General features: G+C 51.5%; 1 protein-coding gene across 7 annotated transcripts in view; it reads left to right on the top strand.

Annotated features, from left to right (window-relative positions):
* The window catches only part of PAFAH2 (platelet activating factor acetylhydrolase 2), a 51,362-nt gene that overhangs the window by 9,156 nt on the left and 25,003 nt on the right, over positions 1–17,203 (top strand). For 6 of the 7 annotated variants that reach the window (XR_336144.3, XR_336146.3, XM_014591968.2 and 3 more), the window contains 3 exons: positions 9,143–9,280; positions 10,109–10,262; positions 11,163–11,259. Coding sequence is in view for 5 of the 7 variants with exons in the window: in XM_014591968.2 (XP_014447454.1) it covers positions 9,191–9,280; positions 10,109–10,262; positions 11,163–11,259 (341 nt within the window). In the remaining 2 variants the exon portion in view is untranslated. Of the gene's footprint in view, positions 1–1,537; positions 2,036–9,142; positions 9,281–10,108; positions 10,263–11,162; positions 11,260–17,203 lie in introns of those variants that run through there. The other variant, XM_006159428.3, reaches the window with a different exon arrangement.

Genomic DNA, 17,203 nt, shown 5'->3' with positions numbered 1-17,203 from the left:
CGGGCGGCCAGCCAGAGAGAGACAGGCGGGTTCCTGCTGGTAAATGGGACTGGATTAGAGGTCATGGGGGTGCTGCCCTGAGGGGCCGAAGACTGACCGTCGGGCTGCGGTGCCCGAACGGTCGAACTGCAGAGTGACATGAGGAGCGCCTGTCCCCAGCAGTCATACTGACAATCCCTGGACCGCCCCATGTGTGTCGCACCTGGAATTCCCACTCCGTAACTGTCAGGGCAGAGTCCATTCCAAAGGCCATGAGGAGGAGGAGGCCGGGCACGGCTAACCGCGTGGGGAGGAGGCAGCCCCGGTTAGCCACTCCAGACATTTTAGACTTGCATGATTCTCACGAGTAGGAGGTATAACACTGTTAGCAGGGACCAGCAGTTAGCGTAATGGCTATGTTGCTGGACTCCCACGTTGTCGACTATGGTTCAAGTCCCGGACACGGTGGCTTAAACTCACGCCGGGCGCGTGTGCGTGCGTGCCCAAGATCCCGAGAGGAGAATGGAGAAGGGATTGTGGCGTGGCCATCCCCTCTGGGGGGTGATTTCTCACTTTCTGTCTGTCTGTCTGTCTCTCTGTCTGGCAAGCGCATGTGCCCTATAGCAAAAACCTCTCAAAAAAAAAACAAAAAAAAAACCAAAACACTGCTAGCAAAAGCCTTTTCCAGAACACCCATTCCTGTGGGGCCACTGCAGCTAGTCCAGCAGAGAGAACCAGGGCCAGTGTGACCGGGAGGGCCTGAACAGTCATTGTAGGGTAGGGCAGAGGTGACATAGGCTCCTGCTGTGCGGGAGAGAAGAGGGTCTGTAAGAGTCGGGACTGTGGGGCTGACCTGGTCTGGAGAAATGGGCAGGGGAGGGGAATTAAGTCCGGGGGGGGAACAGGTGGCCTGGCAGAGGAGGCCAAGGAAGGGGCAGTTGTTACATTGAAGGGTGACATGTAACCTTTTAAGGATTGCATGGCCTAGGAGGAGTGTGGGGCACGTGGGAATGACAAGAAAAGAGTGGGTAAAGTTGGTTTTCCCGAGGCAGCAGGCTAGGGGTTCGGTAGGGAGAGACCTGAGGACTGGCCATCAATACCCACGATAGAGACCTAGAGGGTAATAAGGGGCCGGGATACGTTGGGAGGACGGAGTAGGTAGCCCTGTGTCCACCAGGAAGGTGAACGACTTGCCCGCTACCTGAAGCTGGACCCTGGGCTCGGCGAGGGTAACTGGGGTGGTCAAGTCCGGGGCCTGTCAATCCTCAGCCAATCCCACCATGGTCTGGTCGAAATCAGGGTGGTGGGTCTCCTCTCGGCGAGGAGGCGTCGGGGGTGGATCTCGTCTCCCTCTTTTGGGGCAGACAGAGCCCCAGTGACCCATTTTGCCACACCCTGGGCAGGGTTTAGTTGCCGGCCTGGGGTCCGGGCACTTATGGGACCAGTGGCCTGGCTCGCCACATTTGAAGCAGTTTCCTGGGGGAAGACTGCGTCGAGGGACCCCCTTCTGAAATGCCGGCCGCAGGGCGGTCACCAGGGCTTGGGCCTGCATGGCAGCCTCTGTGTGGCCTGTTTGTGACGAGCTACCTCAGCGTCCTCCTCTTGGGAATTGAAAACTGTAATTACCATATTCACCAGGTCTGGTTCAGCCTTTCTGAGTCTCTTGTTTTTGTTTTCCTGTTATCGGGGCTGACTGGGTGATAAATGGGTGGCCAGAGCTACTGCCCCAACAGGATTTTCCAGAGGCGGCTCAGAAACATGGCTGGATTTTTTTTGAGCCTGGGTGGCTTTTTGCAATTTGTCATAATTGACTGCCTTTGGGGCTGCTTGTTCCAACCCTGCCGTAAGGCATGGGAACATGTTGCAATGCGGGCGGCCGAGGTCACCTTCCTGGTATCTCCAGCCGGGATCAACTGCGGGGACCGCCTCAGCACCCACCGCTGCGGTGACGTCCCCCATGCGGGCCCTGTCAGTGTACTCTCCTCCCGCCGCTCCAACCCGGTCACACTCGTCCGCCACCATGGTGGAGGTCATAATTACGGGGACGCCATGCCAGGTGAGGTCGCAAGCCTGCGTGAGATAAACTAGGTGGCCTGGCAGAGAAGGAGCCCACGCGCTTTTCAGTGGCGGACAGATCCACAAGGGAGACAGGAACGGGGACTCGAACGACTCCCTTGGCCCTGGCCACCTCCCATAGGGAGCCATGACCTGGGGTGGGTGGGTCATTCCAGCCTGTACGGCCAGCAGTGGGGGAGGACAGGGGGTTGGTGGCCGAGGGGGTGGGGGACAGAGGGTTCGGGAAAGTTTAATGGGGGGTTAGGAAGGTGTCTCGGCAGAGAGGAGAGAGATTCCGGGGGAGCAGTGAGAGCAGAGGATTCAGGGGGTTCAGAAGTTCCCTTGGAAAGGCAGGGAGCGGGTTGGGCCCTCGCCCGCCTTGGCAAGCAGAACCTGAGAGGGAGAGCCGGTGGTGCAGGGGTCGGGGCGAGAGCGCGGACCCCACGAAGCCTGAGCATATGGATTCCCTTCCATTTGCCGTTACTCTGACCGAAACCGGTAAGGTCGGTCAAGACGTTGAAATCGAAAGTGCCCTCGGGCGGCCAGATCGATCCATTGCTTAGTGAATATCTGGGCCAAGCCTGGTCCACAGGAAGACCAGGCGGCGTTTGGGTTACGGAGGACTCACTCTAAAGGCGTTTTTGGATCAGGTTTGCAGGGGGTAGACCCCATGGTGGATTAGAGCTCGGACAGAGAGAATGAGCCGAGAGGCCTCCCCCTTGGGTATAATCTCTCTACGGACAGGAGGGTAAAGGGAAGTATCGGCCAGGCTTCCCTGAGAGGAGAAGATCCTTAGGGTACCCCTGGGGCACCCAGAATGGAAGAGGACAAAGGAAAGTGGCGTCCAGGCAGCCCTGAGACGAGAGGATCCTTAGGGTACCCCCTGGGGCACCTGGAAGGGACGGGGAGTGTTCCTGGCACTGCCGTGACTACGGACAGAAACACTCCGGAGGTCCAAAAACCGGGGCTGGGGTCGCTTACCTTCCCAGCTGGATGACCGCATGAGAGGTCCATGGAGGGCTCTAACCGAGAGGCATCCAGCCCCTCCCGGGTTTCGGCACCGGTTTCGGCACCAGATGTTAGGTTTGACTTGGGAGCGGTGGCGAAGTCAGGGCGGCAAAGCTGAAAATACCAGAGTCAGGCCTTGGGGTTTAATAAAGCCAGCATAATTTATTCTGCGCTCTCCGGTGAGGTCCCTCGGCCTCGGCCTCGGCCTCGGCCTCGGTCTGGTCAGAGGCCGAGGGAGTCACACCCAGGGTGGGTGCTGCTCGTTCTTAAAGGGCCGTTGGCCAATAGCTGGTCACCACCGGTCTTTGTCTGGCCAATGACGTTTGCTGCTTCTGCTCAGCTTTGGCGGGCGTGCCAAATGCTGGCGGGCAGGAAGGTCCGTTGGTGGTGGCGGGCCAGGTGTGGACGACAGGAAGGTTCCTGCTGGCGGGAATGTTTCCGCCATGTCTCTTCTCCCTTCCCCCAGACCTTACAGCTGAGCGTAGCTCCTTTCCTTTCTTTTGAGAGGGGAGAGGGGACAAAAACAGAGAGAAATTTGGTTTTTTTTAGAGAAATTTTTGCTATAGGGCGCGTGCATTCACCAGAGACAGAGACAGACAGGCAGAAAGCAAGAAATCACCCCCGTGGGGTATGGCTAAGCTACAATCCCTTTTCCTCCATTCTCGTCTTTTTTGGGGGCATGCAGGCACGCACGCATGCACACGCCCAGTGTAAATTTCAAGCCTCCGGGTCTGGGAGTTTAACTGTGGTCGGCCATGTGGGAGTCCAGCGTTTTAACCTTACACCATCTGCTGGTCCCAGTAATTTTTTTTTTATAAGTTTTAAAAATCTTTTTTATTTTTTTCTCATTGCCAGATGACGCATGCGGCGCAAGAGAGGCAGAGAGGGAGAAAGCAGCCCCCCACTGAGGCATGGTCACACCACAGTTCTTTCTCCTTGTTGGGATTTGGGGCACGTACACACAAAAACCCTGTATTTTTTCTGTTCTTTTCTTTTTTTTTTTAGAGAGAGATTTTTGCTATAGGGTGGGTATGCTTGCAGGAAAGACAGAGACAAAGAGAAAGTGAGAAATCACCCTGCACAGAGGATGTCCATGCCACAGTCCCTTCTCCATTCTCCTCAGGATTTTGGGCACGCACACACACATGCCTAGCATGAATTTTAAGCTGCTGGGTCCAGGACTCGAACTGCGGTCAACTCTGTGGGAGTCCAGCGACGTAACCATTACGCCATCTGCTGGTTCCAAGCCCTCATGTGTTTTTCAAGCTGCTGGGGCCAAGTTGGAGCCCTGCAGTCTGCCATGTGGGATCTGGCTCCTCTAACCATCAGGCCATGGGGCTGGCCCAGAGATAGGTGTCTCTGATACAGTCTCTTGGTGTCGTGATCCTCCTGCCCCAGCCTGTCCAGTAGCAAGGATTACAGGCATGTACAGCCATCCGGGAATGCTCAGGTTGGCCCAGGAGCCACTTCCCGGAGTCCCGTATGGTCTCCAGCTGTCCAAGCAGCAGCACTGTCTGCACACCGCTGTGTCTGGGCTGAGCTGAGCTGCCTTTTGCAAAATAATTTATTTACATATTTATTTAGATGTAAATTTGTAAATAAATCATTGCCAGAGGGTGTGTACTTGCTGAGATTGAGAGAGGGAGGAACAGAGAGGGAGAAAGCAACCCCCAGTGAGCCGTGGTCATGCCGCAGTCCTTTCTCCATTCTCCGTCCTGTCAGGATTTGGGCCACACTTGCACACACATCCGGCATGTTTTTTTGGGGGAGAGGTTTTTGCTATAGGGTGTGTGTGCTCACCAGAAAGACAGAGACAGAGACAGAAGGTGAAAAATCACCCCCCCCCAGAGGGGATGGCCACACCGCAATCCCTTCTCCTCCATTCTCCTCTCGGGATCTTGGGTACACACACATACGCGCCCAACGTGGTTTAAGCTACCAGGTCCGTGACTCGAACCGTGGTCCACTACATGGGAGTCCAGTGACACAGCCATTACGCCAACTGCTGGTCCCACGTCTGGCATGTTTTCCAAGTCTTTGGGCCAGGATTTGAACTGCAGTTGACCATATGGGAGCCGTTTCTTTAACCACTAGTCTACAGAGCTAGCCAAGAATGAGGTTTATTTTAAAATTTGCTTCAGAGAAACCAAATGAAGGAGTTAAATCTGTAGTAGAAAGAAAGTAATTATCCCCTGAAGTGAAATGTATAGGATGATGTTTTCACTGGATCGGACAGTTGGAAGCTGGCCATCTGGAGCTCTGTGGGTAATAATCATTCTACTGTGACCTTGAGCGGCTCGCTTGATCTCTCGGGCTCTTGGTTTCTTCATCAGTAAAGTCCGGGGGGCCAGGTGACGTGGTGGTCCAGACACTGGGCTCCTAGTGGCCGACTCCACAGTTCAAGCCCAGACCCAGTGGCCAGAAAGTCACGCTAGACGTGTGCATCCATGCCCAAAGTCCCGAGAGGAGAATGGAGGCCAAGGGTGTGGCCCTCTCCCTTGGGGGGTGATGTCTCACTTTCCCTCTCTTTCTCTCCGTTGAGTGCATGTGTCCTGTGGCAGGAAACCTAAAAATAAAAAAAGAACGAGGGGAACCAGCAGTTAGCGTAATGGCTATGTCGCTGGACTCCCACGTAGTCGACCGCGGTTCGCGTCCCGGACCCGGTGGCTTAAAACTCACGCCGGGTGCGTGTGCGTGCGTGCCCAAGATCCCGAGGGGAGAATGGAGAAGGGATTGCGGCGTGACCATCCCCCCTGGGGGGTGATTTCTCGCTTTCTGTCTCTATGTCTCTCTCTGTCTGTCTGGCGAGCGCACGCGCCCTACAGCAAAAATCTCTCAAAAAAAAAAAAAAAAAAGAGAACGAGGAACAGGGAAGATGGTGAGGAAGATTGACAGAAGGTCTCTGACCTGCTTTGACTGGAACTCCGACTCCTCCCAGGGCCCCTTACAGGAAGCAGTAACGTGATGGGCCGTTCACGGTGGGCCTGGGACTCAGTGTGCCCGTTTAGCTGCTTCGGTTTGCAAAGCAGCAGGAGTCTAACTGAGGCAAGCCGCGGTGGTGCCCTGGTACCCACCCGATGCTCTGCAATGCCCAGACCACCTGGGAGGGCCCAGGGCTCTGGTCCTGAGATCTTTCTGTGCACCCTGGGTGTGCGTGCATGCCTGGCATCCTACTGACCGAGGCTGGGCTGGTGGTGGCTTGAAGATTCTCATGGGGGTGCCTCTCTCTCTCTCTCTCTCTTTTTCTCTTTTTGCCTTATGGAAGAAATAAATACATTTAGAAATGTAAACTCAGTTTAAACAAGGAAAGGTGGGGCCAGCAGTTAGCGTAATGGCTATGTCTCTGGACTCCCACATAGGCGACCGCGGTTTGAGTCCCGGACCTGGTGGCTTGAACTCACACCAGGCGCCTGTGTGTGCGTGCCCAAGATCCTGAGAGGAGAATGGGGGAGAAGAGATTGTGGCATGGCCATCCCCCCTAGGGGGTGATTTCTTGCTTTCTATCTCTCCGTCTCTCTCTGTCTGTCCGTCTGGCGAGCGCATGCGCCCTGTAGCAAAAAAACTCTCAAAAACAAACAAACAAACAAACAAACAAAAACAAGGAAGGGAATTTATTGGCTCACGTAACTAGAAAGTCTAGGAGAGAAGCAGATTTCAGGGATGGCCTGATCCAGGAATTCTTACACCTTTCATGAATGAGACTCGATTTCTCGGTGATTCTCCCAGTGCCGCCCCCCACCATGGACAGCTTTGTCCTCGAGGTGGTAACATGGCACAGCAGTGCAAAGTCAGTGCACATCATACTAGTTCAAAACGAGAGAGATTTCCTCCTCTGCACCATCAAACCAGAGTCCTGGCTTTTACTCGGATCGGGCCAGCTTAATGTCGTATGTCCACTCTTCACATACTGGCCAGGGGGTAACAAGGACTGACCGGCTCAGGTTAACTGAGGCCCAACTATACGTGTTAGGAGTGTCAGCCCCACCCAAATCTCAAAACATCGGACCCTGGGAATTTTTTAAAGAGATTTTTGCTATAGGGTGCATGTACTCACTAGAAAGAGACGGCAAGAAATCACCCCCTAGAGGGGATAGCCACACCACAGTCCCTTCTCTTCTTGGGATCTTGGGCATGCACACACATGAACCCACTGTGAGTTTTCAGCTGCTGGGTCTGGGTCTTTTTTTTTTTTTTTTTTAAGGGGTTTTTGCTATAGGGTGTGTGCGCTCGCCAGACAGACAGAGAGAGACATAGAGACAGAAAGCGAGAAATCACCCCCCCCAGGGGGGATGGCCACGCCACAATCCCTTCTCCTCCATTCTCCTCTCGGGATCTTGGGCACGCACACACACGCGCCCGGCGTGAGTTTAAGCCACCGGGTCCGGGACTTGAACCGTGGTCGACTACATGGGAGTCCAGCGACATAGCCATTATGCCAATGGCTGGTCCCTGGGTCTGGGTGCTGAACCAAGGGCAGCCACATGGGGGTTCAGTGCCTTAACCACTACGCCACCTGCTGGCCCTGGGCCCTGGGGATCTGACCACATTCTCCACATTCCGGCCCCCTTGCCCACATTCACATCCTGCCTCTCCTAGTTTATGTTCTTGGTAAATTACCTCGTGTGATCAAGCATCGGCGTCTGCATCTGTTAAAGAGGTGACAGTACGCATTTCAGAGGATTGCTGTAAGGATCAAATGAAATAATATTGGGTTGTTGGGAAAGTCACGAGCATTTGCTTAGAAAAATACGTCGCTACTTTCCCGACAACCTGATCCTGCTAGAGTGTGATGATGGTGATGGTGGGACTGACGGGGCTAGGGAGCGGTGGCCTCAGCCCCACTTCAGGAAGCCACTCCTGGGGTGCTGCCCAGACACAGGCTTGCACACCGCCCTGTCGGGGGCTCGAGTTCAGTGCACTGCCCGTGTCACACTCTTCGCTCGCACGTCTGCCTAGAGATGCTTTCTCCCTCCTTTCCTGCCCCTAAACACCCTCCCCTTCCAAGGCCCAGCACACGTGCCACCTCGTAGCCCCTGGTGTCCGATGAGTGTCTTCGGGAGCTGGTCTGGGCTAGCAGACCTGGGCTTGCCACCTGTGAGAGTAATGGGAAGGCGACTCACCCTCTCTGCGCTATAGTTTCCTCGTCTGTAAGCCATGGCCTTTTTCTCTTCCATGAGCAAGAGAAATGCAGAGAGAGAGACCAGGAGACTGACGGTACCCAACAGAGTCTTTGTTTTCAATTTATTTAATTTTATTTATTATTATTATTACTTTAAATTGCATGTTTTTTAAACATTCAATCACTATACCTCATTTGGCATATAAGGAGTTTAGCCAACATGAAATACACCTCAGGGCAGTTGAACATAATATACACGTTATTACCAACACGTAACAAACCAGTTCTGTGTCCCACAATGTCTTGCCTCGCTAGTTTTCCTCCCCGATTTCCTTCCCCATGCTCTTCCCCTCTCCCAGCCTCCTTCCACAGTGTCTGCAACGCCTGACAGATCTTGATACTGCTACGCAGCCCAGCCCCAGCCCATGGGCCGGCTGTACTCAGGGAGTCTCCAGGTTTGAACCAGGAACCTTCCATGTGAGATTCCTTCACACGCTGTCACTATCTGGCCCCTGTAAACCAGGGTCTTAAGAGTCCCACCCTCAGAGAGCTGTTGTCGGCATGGAATGGCACATGCATGTAGAGTCCGGCGTGGTGCTCGCAGGGTACGTGGCACAGCTGTGCTTAGTACTGGCCTCACAGGGGCAGGGCGGTGCTAGTCTTTGTGGCAGTCACTGCTCTGCTGGGCACATAGCAGGTGCTAAGTAAACCATTATTGGTGGGTTTTGAAGAGTATAGAAGCTCTCTTCCCTTCACAACCATCTCCTCGCTCCCCCACCACACGCACACGCACACGCACACGCACACACGGCAACCCCTGCACCTTAGCAAAGTCTGTATGTACCAAAGCAGATGCCAAGATCTAGGGAGTGACTGGCAGGAAGGGCAGGATGGTACGGGCGAGAGGGAGGGGTGACAAGGGCACGCAACAGGACGCTGGGAGGAAAGTGGCGAGGGGCTGCTCTGTGTTCCACCCTCCAGCCAGCAAGTCCCGCACCGCCCGAGGCATTCGATTGAGCTGGTGATGAGATGGGGGTCGGCCAGTCTGTGGGCTTCCCACCTGTCACAGGGCCCCACCGCGTGGGCTGTGGGGATGTGATGGAGGGTCAGAGTCTCCAGGTGAGTGTCCCCACCCGGCCCTCCCCTCTGCCTCTGCCTGCCACGGGTGGTTTCCCTGCCAAGCCCCTAGTCCCTTCTCTCCTCTTTCCCCGTGTGAGAAACAGCCCAAAAGACAGAAGTGATGAGTTTTTTCCCGACCAGGAGGAAAGGGGAGTTCTAGCTTCCAAGACAGCTCACAGACCCCCTCCACTGCCTGGAGAGCAGATGCCAGATCCTGGGAGGGTTCTCTGTCTCACCCCATCGGGTGTCTGAGCGGAGGAGTCGCGGGCACACGCGCTTTGCCTTTGCCTCCAGACCTGGGCAGGACAGGCCGCTCTCCTTCCCTCGTGTCCCCATCGTTTCCCTTGCTGGGGCTTCCTGCCCTTTCCGAGGTCTTTCTCGGCTGGCCCTTGGACTCCTCTCCTGAGAGGCAAACACGTCCTGGTAGGCCTTCACCTCCTCCACATGTGTGCTCCTTCCTGAGGGCCGGCCTGGAGGAGTGGCCTGGGTGACCCCGTTGCCACCCCATTCAGCACAAAGCTGGCCTCTAGCTCTGGGGCTCTTCCAGGTCTGGGCTCAGGGCCAGATTGAAATATTTTAATATCCCAAAATATTTTGGATGCTCCCCCCAGATGTAATTCAAGATGCAGCGAGGCATTTGAGATAGCACAAGCCTTACGTGGACACTAGAAATAGCTGCCCTTTCTGCATCTCCTGAACGGACAGTCAGGTGTGTTCACTGACGCTTGAGCTCTCTGCTGTGCTGGGCCCCCACACCTGCGAGTGTGTCTGGGCTTCCACAGGTGCTTTGGCACCTTGCTCTCAGCAGCCGTCCTCTTCTTCCCTCAGGGGAGCTTCTTTCGACTCTTCTACCCCTGCCAAGAGGCGGAGGAGGCCACGAAGCAGCCCCTGTGGATCCCGCGCTCTGAGTACTGCGCCGGCCTGGCTGACTACCTGCAGTTTAACAAGCGCTGGGGAGGGCTGCTGTTCAACCTGGCCGTCGGTAAGGGCTGGCCTGGCTCCGGCACGGCCCCGCTTGGTCATGTTCCCGGGGGATCCTCAGGCTGACAGTACCTCACAGCCCGCAGTATAGGGTCCCCCTCAGCTAGGACGGTGTGGAGAGTGGGGGGATAGCTACACACGTGAGAGCTTGGTGGCCAAGGTAGGCTGTCCCAGATTGGAATCTGACTTCCTAAGTGACTAGCTTGGGGCTCGGGCAAGTTAATAAGCTCCCTCTGAGGGTGGGCGTGTGGGCACCTGTGACGCCTCCATGCGGGGCGTGGGACACACTGATCGTCGCCGGCAGCTGTTCCTCGGCCAGCTAGCGTGTCTCCCAGAAAACGCTCTTTACTCTCGAGTAGGCAGCCCCTGCAGTCCTCCGCCAGCCCTCCACTCTCCTGGGTGGGGATGCGCTGAGTCCCGCACTTCCCCAAAGGCCGGCCGGGTGCTGCCACTGCCTTGGCATCAGGGCTCCCCCCCGAGCTGTTCAGCACTACCTGTGGGTCTATCTTCCCACTTTCTATTTTTTTTTTAAGATTTTTTTATTTCCCATTATTATTTTTAAAATTTTGCTACAAGGCACGTGTGCTTACGAGAGAGAGACAGAGAGACAGAGAGATAAGGGAGAGAGAGAAAGTGAGAAAGCAAGCCACCAGGTCCAGGATTTGAACCGTGGTAGGCTATATGGAAGTCCGGTGCCTTAATCTCCATGCCACCTGCTTCCCATTTTCTATGATGTGCATTCTCCCCGCGAAGGAAAAGGGGACAGGAGATTGATGGCTGAGCCATCAGCACTGGTAGCCCTCCACAGGGGGAGAACATCCTGTCCGTGCCTGCGCTTGGGCTGCCCTTGGGATTACAGCTCTGGGGCAGCCGAGGATTCTACAGCCCACGTCTCTGCCAGGATCTTGCCGTCTGCCTGTTAGCTGGAATGGCCCCTTTAAGACAAAGGACTCTGGATACCCCTTGATCATCTTCTCCCACGGCCTGGGAGCCTTCAGGTAAGAGCTTCTGGCCCCCAGACCTCGCCATTGTCCTCGCCTGGTGACAGCTGCTCAGTCTTAACCTCCTGTCAAAGGGCAGAAAGATGATCGTTTCCATCTGCCGGCCGTCTTATCTGCCACCTGCTGAAATCCCAGAGCGATGGGCCCAGCTTTTCTAGAAGTCCTTCCCCAAGCTCCTTCCCCTGGTGGAGCCATTAGGCAGCCTTCACTCCCAGCTCTTCCGGCACGTGTGTAACTACACACTCAGCCTTCTTCCTCTGCACAGCCCCGAGGTACTAGAAGGAGCCGTTTCATAGGCAGGGAGCCATCTATTCAGCCCGTGCTGAGGACCCCTCTGTGGCACTGGCGCGTGGTGAGTGCAGTGGCATGCCCCCTGCACCCGTGCACAGCACCTAAGCTGCAAGGCCAGCTGGGCCCTCATGCTCTGGGAGAGCTGGGAGGCTGTGGGACTCCCAGAGCCTGGATGCCACTCCCATGGGGGTTGTGAGGACTCAGATCTGGCCCAGGGCTGTCAGCCCCGCCAGGTCTCCCACCTTCTCTATGTGGGGGTGGGGACACGGGGACAGTGAACCCTACGAGCTCTCTACCAGACTTTGGAAAGCTTTGGCCTAAGTTTCTTAATTCAGTAGCTATTCAGAATCCCTCCCATGATTTCTTTTCTCTGTATCTTGGTGTGTTATATAGTGAATGACTCCAGTCCACATGTTCCTGGTTGTTGGTTTTTTTTTTTTTTTAGAATTAGTTAAGTTTATTTATTTATTTTAATGTGACCAGAGAGGGACAGAGAGAGAGAGAGGGAAAGTGAGAAAGCCGACTCGCTGTCAGCCACGTGGGAGCCCAGTGCCCGTAACCGCCACACCACCTCCCGGCCCCAACATCTGACCCTAGCTAAGCTTGTGCATGTTCTCTGTCTCTTCGGCTGTCAGTAAATATGTCCTGTTTATGTCTGGGTGTTTCACACCCCAGAAGCTCTGTTTTGGCCTTCCCGTTTCCCAAACCATCATCCGCACTGTATCCAAGGAAATCTATTTTAAACCAAATATGATATTGTCGTTCTAGCACCTAGAATAATGCCTGACATATAATAAGTAGCAAATATTTGGGACCAGCAGGTGGCGTAATGGCTATGTCGCTGGACTCCCATGCACTGGACTCCCATGTAGTCGACCGCAGTTCGAGTCCCGGACCCAGTGGCTTAAACTCACGCTGCGCACATGTGCGTGTGTGCCCAAGATCCCGAGAGGAGAATGGAGGCGAAGGGATTGCAGCGTGGCCATCCCCCCGGGGGGTGATTTCTCACTTTCTGTCTCTCTGTTTATCTCTGTCTTTCTGGCACATGCACGTGCCCTATTGTCTCTCCAAAAAAAGTAGCAAATTTTTGTTAAATGAATAGATGAATGAGTGCCCCTCCCCTACCTAAAACTTATTTATTTATTTATTTTTTGCTATAGGGCGTGTACATTTGCCAGAGATATCAAATATTTGTTAAATGAATGAGTGAATGTCCATCCCCTATTTAAAACTTTAAAAAAAGGTTTTGCTGTAGGGTGCATGCATTTGCCAGAGAGAGACAGAGGAAGAGAAAGCGAGAACACACCACTGAAAGAGGAGAACCACACTGCGATCCCTCCTCGATTCTCCTCTTGGGATCTTGGACATACACACGCATACACTGGTGCATGGATTTGGGTTCAAACCGTGCAGCTGGCCATGTGAGATTCAGCCTTACCCACCACACTACTGGCTGGCCCTCTACTTAAAACTTTTTTATTTTTTAAGAGAGATTTTTGTTATAGAACACATGTGCTTACCGGAGATACCGAGAAAGACAAAGAAAGTGAGAAATCACACCCCAGGGGGGGATGGCCATGCTGCAATCCCTTCTCCATTCTCCTCTTGGGATCTTGGGCACGCACGCACATGCATGTGGCATGAGTTTCAACTCTCTGGGTCTGGGACTTGAACCGCAGTCTACCATGTGGGAGTCCAGCACCTAACCACTATGCTATTTGTTGGCTCTTCTGCTCAAAACTTTTAAGAGCTCTTTGAACTTAATTCAGTTCTTTTCATAGTCTTACCTGGACAAGACAAAACTTACCAAGACAAAATTTCCAGTTTGTTTCTTTTTAGTTTGTTATAGGGTGTGAACACTCACCGGAGGAAAACAGGGTCTGGGGGTCTGTGTGTGGAAGGGATGAAGCACGCCCCAGATGGATGGCCACATCACAGTCTCTTCTTCTCCATCCTCCCCTCTGCCTTTTGGGCACACACACTACCCCCGCCCCACCAGTGTTTTCCAAGTCACAAGGTCTAGGACTCAAGCATGCAGTTGGCCATGTGGGATCCAGCGGCCCTAACCACCACACCTGCAGCTGGCCATCCAGCTGGTTTCTTGCTACCTGCCCGCTCCAGCTCTCTGGACAAACTGACCTGACTTCAAGGCACGCCTGGTTTCCTGCCTCGGCATCTTCGCACCGCGCTCTGTGGCTGCTCCCTTTGCCTGGAGTATTCCCTGTCCTGCTCTCCTCCTCCATCCTTCTTTCTCTTTTAGCTGGCTATTTCTACATTACCAAGATTACTTTCTTTCTTTCTATCTATCTATCTATCTATCTATCTATCTATCTATCTACTTATTTATTTGTTTAGATGAGTTGTTCTTGAAGGGTGATTATTGCTACCAATGTGGGAAGCTGCTCATTTCACAAAGTGGACTATTTCCTTGAATAATGGTCATTCACAAATGCCATACTACACATTCACATTCCAATTTTAGTATATGTGCTGCCGAAGCGAGCATGACTACACATTCACATTAAACTAAAAAATAAATAAATCACCTAAGTTTACCCCCAAGAAATAGAGAGGCACAAGATAATACAAAATAAACTCAAAGATTACAATTAAGATTGATTTATTTTATTTAATCCCTTCCTTTTTGTTGAAAAACAAAGTAAAAATTAAACAAAATGATAGAATTGTTTATTTCACACACTGGATAGTCCATTGAATTGTGTCTGAGCTTTTTTTTTTTTTCCATTTATAAATAACTGGTAAGAAAAATCAGTAACAGAAAAGTAATAAAGATGGAATGATAGTAAAGCTTCAGTAATTGGGACAATAATAAAAACAAAGCAAAACATAAGCTAGTTATCAAATCAGAAAAAAATTATTTCATTTTGACATTCAAATGTTTTTCCTTCGACTTACTCTTTTGCATCTAATTAAATCTTGTATTTATCACAGAGAGATAAATTATTTTCAGCATCATCAAAAACTCTAGGGAATTGGGGCTATTGAGATGGAATAAATGTATTTTTTATTAAAAATAAATCTCTAGGTTATCAACATTATTACCAAGACTGAATAGAATACTAGGACGAATTAAATGCTGCTGGGTATTCAGAAATTTTGAGGTGAAAGAACTAAAGGAATTAGTACAGAAAAAGAATGTACAGGGAAGAAAGCAAATTAAAGGATATAAGTAATCACAGATTACAAAAAGTGACATTGATAAGAATGTAATGAATCTTAACTATTTTATAAGTTAGTTGTTTCATATGAAATAAATGTTTAATCTATTAAGTTATGTTAATTTAAAATATCTTTTGTAATTTATGAATTTTTTTTCAAAACTATTCAAAAGGGAATGTTGTTGTATTAAGTATGGTTAGTTTTTTTCACTCTGAGACTGAAATATCATTCTTTTTCAAGTTTTGGACCAGTTTAATGTAACCTGAGTCACAAAGTCTACTTTAAAATGTTCTCTGTAGGCAAAGCTAATAAAAATGCAATAATGGTTGTTCTCTGTTTTCTTGTGAATGTGAAACAATAAATGGAAAAATAAATCTCAAGAGAAGTTTTTGCTATAGGGTGCATCTACACACCGGAGAGAGAGAGAGAAAGATAGAGAGAGACATCACCCCAGGGAGGATGGCCACACTGCAATCCCCTCTCCTCCTTTCTCCTCTCAGGATTTTGGGCAGGCATGCATGCACATACATGCACCTGGCATGAGTTGTTTTTTTTAAAAGAATTATTTTATTTAGCCTTATTTATTTATTTTAATTTGACCAGAGAGGAACAAAATGAGAGAGAGAGAGACAGTGAGAAAGCAAGCTGCCAGGTCCAGGACTCGAACCATGGTCGGCCATGTGGGAGTCCAGCACCCTTAACCACCACACCACCTGCTGGTCCCCCCTGGCATGAGTTTTAAGCCACCGGGGTCAGGACTCAAACCACGGTGGACTACGTGAAAGTCCAGCAACGTAACCATTGCGTCATCTGCTGGTTCTGGGAATGTCACTTTCTTAGGGACACCCCTCCTCACCCCTGTAGTACATTAGGTTAGGTTTTCCAGTAATATGCTTTTATAAGATATCCTGTACTTTTCAGTACTTAACTAAGTGTAGTAAATGAGTGATTATGTGTGTTTTGTTTTGTTTTGTTTTTAAGTTTTTGCCTTAGGGCACGTGCACTTGCTAGAGAGAGACAGTGAGAGAGAAAGTGAGAGATCACCCCTGGGTGGATGGCCATGCTGCAGTCCTTCTCTACTCTCCTCCTGGGATTTGGGCACACACACACCCATACCCAGTGTGATCTTCAAGCTGCTGGCCTGAAAATCAGTCGAGCTGTGACCGGCCGCGCGGGAGTCCAGCACCTTAACCACTACAGCACCTGTGGGCCCAAGTGACTGCAGTTACTCTTTGATGTCTGTCTCCCTGGATTGGCAGCCCCGCCAAGGAGAGCCCGCGTGTGGGCTAGAGAGCCACGTAGACCCGTCTCACTTAACAACGGGAGCATGGTCTACAGAACGTGTTGTTAGATGATTTTGTCATTGTGGGAACATTCTGGAATGCACTTAGACAGTCCTGGATGGTATGTCAAATGAGAATCCCAGTTCCAACTGGGGAGGGATCCCGTATCTCTTTGGCTCTTAAATCTAGTTCAGTGTCTCCACCAGAGAAGTGGGAGAAGGTGAAAAGAAACAGGCCTTCCTTTATTAATGAAGATGGAAGTAAGTTGAATTTAACCAAAACTACTAAAAAAATAGTGACTTAAACTATGAACTCTCAGATAAAAGAAAGCTGGTGGTAATTCTAGTGGATTAAATAAAATACCCAAGTTAATCTCACCTGTTTCTCTTTACTTTAAAATATTTATTCATTCTATGAGAAAGAGACAGACAGAACTAGGTGGCACCTTCAGTAGGGCCTTGATGCCAGGTCCATCCCTGGCCCGCCCTGGACCACATGTGAACCCATGACCCCTATCTATATTCAGGGAGATCTCGGGCGTGAACCTGGGACCTTCCCACGCGGCCAGCTTTGCAAAGGTTGAGTTTTACCACTGCGCCACCATCCATCCAGCTCCTCTTTTTCCTTTGAAAGTACTTATGAGGATGGCATTGTATTTCTGTTGGACCATGCTGGGCTAGAACACAGGCAAAATCTGGCTACCCAGGAGGCTGATAGCACAGCAATGTCTTCAGCTGAAAACCGGATTCTGTTACTAAGGCAGGAGAGACAAATAAGTGTTTGGGGTAGGCGGTTAGGAGTGTCTGGCATATTCCTCCCCAACCCCAGCCCCAGAAATTTGGAGGACACACAATACATGCTGAATCACAAACAAATTGAATATTAAAGAAATAGCCCAAGTTTCGGTCCTCAAAGAGCCTACCAACTGATTCGGGAAACGTACAGTATATAAACAGTAAAAATGCAATGGGAGGGGACCAGCAGTTAGAGTAATGGCTATATTGCTGGACTCCCACGTAGTTGACTGCGGTTCACGTCCCGGACCCGGTGGCTTAAAACTCACGCCGGGCACGTGTGTGTGCATGCCCAAGATCCCGAGAGGAGAACGGAGGAGAAGGGATTGTGGCGTGACCATCCCCCCTGGGGGGTGATTTCTCACTTTCTGTATCTCTGTCTGTCTCTGTCTG

This window comes from Tupaia chinensis, unplaced genomic scaffold (assembly GCF_000334495.1).
Source record: "Tupaia chinensis unplaced genomic scaffold, TupChi_1.0 Scaffold000628_1, whole genome shotgun sequence".
Classification (NCBI taxonomy): Eukaryota; Metazoa; Chordata; class Mammalia; order Scandentia; family Tupaiidae; genus Tupaia; species Tupaia belangeri.
This window is presented reverse-complemented; position numbering and strand designations above follow the sequence as displayed.